Below are 9786 nucleotides of genomic sequence, written 5' to 3'. Positions count from 1 at the left end.
TGTCTCACTATGTAGTTGAGACTGACCTGGAACTCACCATGTAGCCCAGGCTGGTCTCGAACTCACAGCGATCCTCCTGCCTCAGCCTCCCAAGTGCTGGGATTACAGGCGTGCACCACCACGCCCAGCTAAACCTGGTATTCTTAAACTAGAACAAGAGCGGAATGCATTTTATTTTCCAACACTGCCAGCAGTAACAATAAGTAAACATAGGAGGAGGAGGAGGAGGTGAGGCGACATGGCGACCCACAGACATTTCTCTCATTTGTTTCAGTGGAACGTGTGAAAGCTGAATCTGCAGAGGCTGCCACAAAAATGTTGGAGGAAATGCAAAAGAAAAATCAGGAGATGATGGAACAGAAAGAGCAGAGTTATCAGGAGCACATCAGACAGTTGACTGAGAAGATGGAGAGGGACAGGAAACAGCTGCTGGAAGAGCAGGAGAGGATTATCGCTGTTAAACTCCAGGTATTCAGCTGCATCATCTTGAACTTCTCATTTTTCCTTTTTCTCTCCATTCTCCCTGATCAGAAAAATTGGCAGGTAGACCATGAAGTCTCCAAAAAGATCTTATACATATTGACACCCGTGTGCCTGCCTGACCCGTCTGCTTTATCTGCTTCTTATGTTTTTTTTTTAATTTGCAGTGCTGCCACATCAGTAAGTATATCCCTCAATAGCAGCTCTCTCTGCTAAGCATCATAAAAATGTTTCATCTGTGCCTCATGCATAGGAATATTAGAAAAGAACTTTGTCCCTCTTGTGAGAAATACCAGTTCAGAAAAGCAGCTTCAGAAAAGATAGCTTTCTTTAGATCACCCAGTTGGTGAAATATCTTGCTGTCTTTACAACATGAATTTTTTTTATCCAATCTATTTTCATTTAACTCTACAAGGATCTTTGTGAGCAAAAAACTATTTAATCTTGACACCACTCCTACCTGTTTTTTCTGCTTGGTCCCAGTTTCTGTTCAGTTGGGAGTTATGCAGAAATAATCCAGAACTCTGATTTGCTTACCTATCTTCTGTCACTCATGCTATCAAGTTGTGGAGGCTTAGCTCACATGTCCTAAATTAAGATCCAGACATTTCATCAGATCTTGTGTATATATGTTACTGGCGACCTGGCCAGAGCTTTGAATCTTAGCCTCAACTATCTGGATTCATTTCACCTTTCACCATTGAAAGCATAAGAACACCAAAACTGGGAAGATGAGTTTACTAACAATTTGGCTAAACTGGCAGGATAGCTAGCTTGCTTTTATATCCGCTGCACAAAATTGCTTTAATTTATAGAAGCGATAGGAAAAAAAGCCAAAATACAAGTTACATACAGCTATTCTGGGCCCAGAAAAGTGTTAGAAGTCAGGTTCTACTGAAGCCTTATTGGTGCCAGTACTGGGAACGACAAAGCTGGAGAAAGAGATTAATTTTAAGATTCTAATTTTGAAACTCCATTTCATTATCCCCTTTCAGCTTCATCCTGGTCTGCTCTTTTCCACAATCTTGAGGGAGTTGGGGTATCCCGCCAACTGGGGGTTGTTTAATGCTAGATATGATATCTATAGATAGATAGATATAAAACATAAGTAGAAGGAGTTCAATGTTTGATCTTAATAAAAAGTACCATGAATGATTGTAGAATCAAAAACAAAAGTGAGCCAAGTTCAGAAAATAGTCAATACCTCCACCTACTGGAAAGATTTTTGCTTTCAAATAAGCATGACAAAGCCCCTTTTCTTGACTATGGCTATTTACTGTGACCCAGTAAACATATTAAACTTGCCAGTTTCTTCCCTTGTCGCTACATGCACTTTTTTCTTTCTGAATGTATAAGATTAACCATATATGATTGGATGCCTTGATATTGAGATAGAATTTTTTGCTTTCTTTGTTACTGTCAGGTTCCAAATTGGAGGTTCCATATTGGAGAAAAAGTGATAGATGATTGAAATAAATATTTACACCTTTTGAAAATCTATGTGGTTGAGCATGCCTGTAGTCCCAGTACTCTGAGAGATCACAAGGATTGAAAATTCAAGCCTACCTTGAGTAGTGTAGTGACATAGTGACTTAGTGAGATCCTACCTCAAAACAAAAAATTTTAGAAAGGGCCACAGATATAGCACAATGAGAAGGCCCAGCATTTAATCCCTAATAATGAGAAGGAAAAAAAAAACACTATTTAGTCAAATTTGATCAATAAAATGGTTTAGAAAGATTAATCCTTAGATTAACTTCTATCAGAGTCCATGGTTAAGTTTATGAGGCTGTAAAAAAACAAGTTTATGAGGTTGTAGGTAACGACCTCACAAAATTTAGAATTTTGGCAGACAATAGTGGAAAAGTTTACAAGGAAAATGTAAGAGGAAAGTGAATACTGCTTGTATGTTAGATTTGGATTAAGAAATGTAATATTTTTTAGTTCTACCAGTTTTTTCCTCTGGATATCAAATCAAACCATTTTGTCTGTGAAATAAGTTTAGTTCTGACAGAACATTGTATGTAAGAGGATGCTTAGAGTCTTCGTTGTACAAGCCAAGGTAAATTACCATTTGGGCAAAAAACACATCCTTTTGCATGTTTTTCTTTGTTTTTTGTTTGTTTGTTTCAGTTTGGTTGGGGTTTTTTCTTGTTGTTGTTTTGTTTTTGTTTCCTGCTAACACATTGTAAAAACCAAATCGAATATCATCACCATGTGTCTTATTTACTTTTTTCATTGCTAGGGCAAAAAACCTACACCCACAAGTTAAAGCAGGAAAGGTTTATTTCAGTTTCACAGTTTGTGGAAGCTTCAGTTCGTCGTTAGCTGGCTCCAAGGCAAGGCGGCATGGCCAAGGGGCATCGCAGAGATGAAACAGTCCATGGAAGGGTAGGCAGGAAGCAGCAAGCAGCAACCTCTTCCCATTTTTATTCCAATCAGGCTCCAAGCCTATTGGTTGGTGCTCCTCACACTCAGGTTAGTCCTTCCAATTATCCACATTCAGAGCTATGCTAAACTAATCAATAGACTAATCCACTTGTCACACCCTTATTCCAGTATCACACACCCATGATTTGACCACCTCCCAAAAATCCAAAAAGCCTATGGGGCACATATATAGATATAAGCCACTACAGCACGTTAGGAATGAGTCTTAAAAATTCCAAGTTCTTTTCTAAAATTTAATCCTCTGGGATTTTAATCATGCAAAATGCCAAGAATCAGAGTTTAGTCATTAACATGCACTTGTCTTTGTTCTTTTCATAGTGACAATATCTTTAGAATTACTTAGTATATACAATTGAGTTCCAAAAATTTTGAATACGGACTATGAGAGTTAATGTCTATTTATCAACTAAGGAAACACGTATCATTTGTCATGTTGTTGCCAGATTTTAAGGTCTGTTCTGCTTGGTAATTAACAGAAAGACTCAGTGGCACCTGCTGTAGAGGATAGAAAGGGTCTACCAACCAAAATTTCAAAGACACTTTGAAGGGTCTACCAAGCATAATTTCAAAGACACACTGAAGCCCACTTTGAAGTGTTACTGTAATTTGGAGCAGAGCAAGGGGTAAAAAGACTCTGAAGATTCCAAAGTAAGGAAACAAAAATCCCAATCTAGAAATGGACAAAAGTATAGAGCAGGAATTTCACCAAAGGAAATAGGAGGAAGTCATATAAGTAATGGAAATATGATCAATATCATCAGCCTTTAGTGAAAAGCAAAATAAAATCCTGCTGAGAAACAACAACTACCTGCCTACTAGAATGAGGGTGGAGTCATTAGAATTATTTCCCCCTACAGCTACAAGATCTCCACCCTCAATCTGAAATTCTTCACTCCAGTGACAAATGTTTAGGGAAATCATTAAGGAACACTTTGGTAATGTTGTTATGCCTTTCCAGTCAACATCATCAATCCTTGGCCCTTTATCTGCCCCCCTGCCACATTAGCATATGACTCTTTAAGTCTCTATTCACCTAATTTGTATGTGTAGAGTCAGTCTCCACTTGCTGGGAAGTGAATCACATAAGGACAGGTATGTTATACATTTGTTGATAACTAAAATACACTGGGCACCCAGTAAATATTTGTTTAATATTTCATGCTTCCCCAGTGAACTTTTTGCACCATGGATCAGCCTAAATGTCCCATAATTATTTGGTAACTTCTTATCCTACTTACCTCATTTCTTCTCATACCCTGGCTAGCATGGCCATTTTCACTCAGGCAAGTGTTATTGTCCACTTAAGCTTAACTTTTAGATCTTAACCACTTCCTGAAAGTGATCTTTCTTGGTTTCTCTTCTTTGCACCAACCCCTGAGTCTGGTAACCCTGGGATTCCTTTCTAGTCTTCTCATGGTCTTATCCACACATTTCCTCTGAATCAGGACTTTGTCAATGATAAGCAGAATATATGTGCACCTGGCTTCCTATCTGGGTGTAACTGCACGTGATGATCTCCATGAATCTATCCAGTAGATGCCAAACCCAACATGTCCCACATAGTCATTTCTTTCAGCTCCTATGGTCTGATTTCCCCCAGTGTACCCTCTTGGCGTACCCAAACAATTTTCCCCATCACCCAGAGCTCATATTTTGGAATGATCTGTTTCTCACATCTCCATCATGCCTCACATTCACATAGCTACTGAGAGGACTGCTCAGGCTCATCAGCAGTGGAATGTTCTTCAGCCCTTAAAAGTGCTTCAGAATGAACAGTGGAGTTTTCAGAAAAATGTTGATTTTTAGACTTGTAAGAGCCTGACTGAACCAGAGCGACTCCATGTTGACCACCAAACGACCTAGAGACTGTCACTCCCCTCCCATCCCTTATAGGATAACTAATGATTAATTGTGAATTTTTAGGTAACTGCTTTGAAGTAGCTCTTCAGCCCTTAAAAGTGCTTCAGAATGAACAGTGGAGTTTTCAGAAAAATGTTGATTTTTAGACTTGTAAGAGCCTGACTGAACCAGAGCGACTCCATGTTGACCACCAAACGACCTAGAGACTGTCACTCCCCTCCCATCCCTTATAGGATAACTAATGATTAATTGTGAATTTTTAGGTAACTGCTTTGAAGTAGCTGGGAAACTAAATAGAAACTGTAGTGAACACAGAGACCCAATACAAATCACGCCACTCCTTACTTGCCTGTAGTTGAATGATCTGAACATTATAATCTAAGTTGTAAATGGAATAATGGATAATCGCTCTGCTGATCATTAGTACGTGACAGTCAAGTATATGCTTGATGACCACTAGCTCAGATCAACTGATTCTTTGCCTTTGTCCTCTTCCTGTAAGTTTTAAGTGTAACCCCCCCCCTTAGCCCTATATAAAATGGCCACTGTTTCTGAGCTAGCCGCCTCTCTGAGCTACTTGGCTTGGGGAGTGCCATCTGGCCAGACTAATAAAGGTCTATTTGCCAACTTGCCTGGTGTGTTCCTTCCTGGGTGACTCTCGCTGTCCGACAAGCTCCTGGAGCCTCACTGAGCTTCTGAGCCCAGCATCATGGAGGCCTCTTGGCTGTTCACGCTCCAGGAGTGAAAGTGAGACTTAAGTCTTACAGACTCAATCCCAAACACTCTCAGATTAGGTCCAAGTTTGGGCATTTTTAAAAGTTACATGTTTGCAATACATAATAATTATATTTATTTTAGGAAGCCGGCACATGCATATAATATATCCTGATTATTTTGATACATGTTCCCCACTCTCCTCTACCTCTCCCTCCCCCTGATCCCCTTTCCCATCTCCAAATTATCTTCTTGTTTCCTACTATCTCTTCTTTATTTCACTTATTCATCTATTTATATTTTAAGTTTCCCAAATAAGAGAACCCATGAGATATATATTTCATTTAGTAGAATACTATGTCTGAAGTTCCACCCATCTTCCAGCAAATGACATGACTTCATTATTAGTGGAAGAATATTTCACTATGTGTTTATTGGATCAGTTTTGGTAAGTCATATGTGTCTAGAAATTCATCCGTTTCTTCCAGATTCTCCAATTTATTGGAATATAAGTTTTCAAAATTGTTTCTAATAAACCTCCGAATGTCAGTAGTGTTTGTTGTAATTTTATCTGTTTCATTTCTTATTGTATCGGTGTGGGTCTTCTTCCTTTCTTAGTTTTAGCTAAGGATTTATTGATCTTATTTATCTTTTCAAAGAACCAACTCTGATTCATTAATCCTTTGTATTTTTTTGGTCACAAATTCATTTCTACTCTACTTTTCACCATTTCTTTTCTTTTCTTACTTTTAGAGTTTTACTGTTTTTGTTTTCTAAGATCTTGAGATATGATTAGGTTATTTACTGGTAATCTCTTGGGTTTTCTAATGTAGGCACTCAAAGCTATGAACTTCTTTTTTAAATCTACTTTGATTGCATTTCACAGATTCTATTATGTTAGACTGACAGTATCATTTGAATACGAATTTTAAAATTTCTTCTCTAATTTTTTTTTCTGTGACCCATTGACTTCTCATGTGTGCATTATTCAATTTTCATGTGTTTGGATAGTTTTTGTGCTTTCTTTTGCTTTTTTCTAGTTTCATTCCATTGTAGTCTGATAAGATACAGGAGATTATTACAATTCTTTTGTGTTAATGGAAACATGCTTTCACGGCTAAAATATAGTTTATATTAAAGAAAGTTCCATTCTTCTGAGAAGAATGTGTATACTGCTGTCATTGGATAAGACTTTCTATAGCTGTCTGTAAATCCATTTATTCTATGGTGTAAATAGGCTCTGTTAATTCTTTGTTAATTTTTGTTGGGTTTACTTCCCTATTTGTGAAGGTGGGCTATTGAAGTTCCCCAAAATATTCATAATGATATCTTCCTGCCCCTTTCTGTCAAGTAGTTTTTGCTTTACCAATTCAGATGCACCAGTATACAGTATATTCATATTTATAGTTTTCCTCATTTCCTGGTGAATTATTCCATTTACCAATATGTAAAGACTTTTTAGTATATATAAATATATTAAATATATGTAAATACTTTTTAATAATAAGATTTTGTCCCTTCTATTTTTGGTTTGAAATCTACTTTGTTAAAAATTATTCACATTCCATTTGTTTTTGTTTTGTTTTGTTTTGTTTTAGGAACAAGCCAATCTACTAAGAGAGGGATTCCAAAATGAGAGCCGAGAACTTCAGAATGAGATAAATCGTCTCAACTCAAAGTTAGAAAACTCAGGTTCTGGATGTGTCATACTCTAAAGATCTGACAAAACAAACTTTCCTATCGCCCTTATTCTTTGAGGCATAAAGAAATTTTAGATTTTAGAACAAGTGCTTCTTCAGTTAATGTTACTTAAAAGTTATAACCACAAAAACCTGCATAGACATGAAGTACAACACTTGAAGCCAAGTTCAGCTTCCTTAAAAGATTGTAAATTTTGTATCAAGAATAGATTTTACCTCCATACAATTTTACAAAATACTGAGTTTCAATGTGATATTTTATACATGTGTATACTGATCGTATACTGATTCTATCCATATCACCATTACTCTCCCTTACACTTCCCTCTGGTTCCCATTAATTCCATCCATTTTCTTAAGGGAGTGACTATAAATGCCATGTTGTTTTGCACAGTCATGTGAAGCTCCTTCCTTCTGGACAATTGTTTATCCCTGTCCTATGGGTTATCCTTGAAATCACTTTGGGTGAATAGAAGAGGTGTATGTATAACCAAACAGATTTTAAGAGCTTTTTCTCTTAAAATGGACAGGATTTAAAGTAGAAACTGTTGCAGACACTCTTTCAAAATCCTGATTTTTAATTGTTTTGGGTAAATATAAAGAAGTGCTGGACAAATCTTATGGTACTTCTCTGCAAAACTTTTATAAGAACCTTCATATATTTTCCCAGAGCAACTACACAATTTTACATTCTGAACAAAAGTACACAAAAGTTCCAGTTTCTCCACATCCTCATTAATACATGCATTTAAAATTTTTTAGTAATCATTATCCTAACAAGAGTGGTTTGATATCTCACTGTGTTATAATTTGCATTTTCTTAATGATGATTAATAAAGTTAAGCATCTTCTGACATACTCGTTTGACATTTCTGGCTTCCACTGGGATTCAATTACTGCAACTCAACTCTTGATATCTTCATTAAAAATAATCACTCTGAAAGGCCCAATCTCTAAACACTATAGTCAGATTATGTTTTCATTCTCTCAGTAGCTTATAATGGGGATGGAATTTCAACATATGAAGCAAAGAAAGCCACTTAAATTACACCCAATCAAAATAGCACTCACAAAGCTATTTCTTATTTTATTCTAGTTATAATACAGGCTTAGGTCTAAGGTTTAAATCTTACATACAGTTAGAATTTATTTTGTATATGGTATAACTGTCTAGTTTCATTCTGTTGAGTAAAAATACCTTTCCTCATTATGCATCCTTGGCATGCTTGTCAAATCACCATTAACTCTATATGTTACATTTTGTTTCTGAGCTTTCTCTTCCATACCAGTGGTCTTTATGTCTGTCTCTATGATTGAATCATATTGTTTAGATTACTATAGCTTTGAAATATGTTTCAAACTCAAGTGTGATGAAGAGTTTTGTTTTCTGAAGATTATTTGGCTAATCAGAGTCCTTTGACTAAACATAGTCCTTTGACCACTTTATGATCTTTTCTCTTCTTCATAATACTATGCTTTAATTCACTTTCCAAGCCCAAAACAAAATATACATTGTGATTAAAATGTTATATTATCACTTATGATCTAATAAGAGAACATACTTTTAAAAGGGAAATAAAGACTTTTTTATTCCTGGTATTTGGAAAGTACTCGTCTGGAAACCTGGACAAGGACTTACCACTGAGTTACATCCACAGCACTTTTTAAAAACTTTATTTTAATACCCTAAGTTAGCCAGGTTAGCCATAAATTTGAAAATATCCGCTTCAACTTTCAGGGTAGTTGAAATGACACATATGTGCCACCACATTAGCTTAAATGTAAACAATTTTGCAAAATGTTATGTGAAAACTTATTTGTGAAAGAATAGAAAATTATTAAAGTTACCCATTCACTATTCTACCAACTAACTTTTAGTTACCAATAAACTTAATGGGGGTGGGGACAGTAGATGCAGAAAAAAGACTTTTGAAAAATCCAACTTCCATGCATAATTTTGTTTTAAACTGAACAAAATAGGTATAGAAGGACCTTACAACTCCAATAGAGGCACATCAGACCTCTGTAGTTGGTAAGTTGGAGGGGTCACCACTTTCCATCAGAACTTGGCCTATCTTCATGGGAAGGACAGCTGGAACCTACAGAAACTTATAGAGTTCAACTCTGCAGGAGGTCAGGGAGTTCAACTTGGGCCTTGCAAACAGAATTCAGCCTGAATCTCATAAATATATATGTACCAAATATTAATGCCCCCAGCTGTATAAAACAAATATTAAAGCCAGGTGTGGGGCACACGCCTATAATCCTAGCACTTGGGGGACTGAGGCAGAAGGATCACTGTGAGTTTGAGACCAGCCTAGGCTACATAGTGAGTTCCAGGTCAGTCTCAACTACATAGTGAGATCCTGTCTAAAAAAAAAAAAAAAAACAAAACAAACAAACAAATATTAAGGGATATGAAAAACCAAATAAGCACTAAGAAAATTGTAGTGGGGGCCCTCAGTACCCCATCATCACAAATAGACAGATCATCTAGACAAAGAATCAACAACTGAATACTAGAAGGGAACCAAGATTTTGAATAAATAGACTTAATAGATGTCTACCAAGTGTTCCACCC

General features: G+C 36.6%; 1 protein-coding gene across 2 annotated transcripts in view; it reads left to right on the top strand.

Annotated features, from left to right (window-relative positions):
• Positions 1-7713, top strand: part of LOC104870880 (guanylate-binding protein 1) — a 19847-nt gene extending 12134 nt beyond the window's left edge. For both annotated transcript variants that reach the window (XM_010636656.3, XM_010636655.3), the window contains exons 11-12: positions 275-468; positions 7104-7713. In XM_010636656.3, coding sequence (XP_010634958.1) covers positions 275-468; positions 7104-7220 — 311 coding nt within the window. In that variant the 3' untranslated portion in view covers positions 7221-7713. The remainder of the gene's footprint in view (positions 1-274; positions 469-7103) is intronic.
• Positions 7714-9786: the final 2073 nt, after the last annotated feature.

Source organism: Fukomys damarensis, unplaced genomic scaffold (assembly GCF_012274545.1).
Source record: "Fukomys damarensis isolate Sample0158 unplaced genomic scaffold, DMR_v1.0_HiC HiC_scaffold_33, whole genome shotgun sequence".
NCBI classification, from domain to species: Eukaryota; Metazoa; Chordata; class Mammalia; order Rodentia; family Bathyergidae; genus Fukomys; species Fukomys damarensis.
Note: the sequence above shows the minus strand (reverse complement) of the source record. Positions and strands in the feature narration are given on the sequence as shown.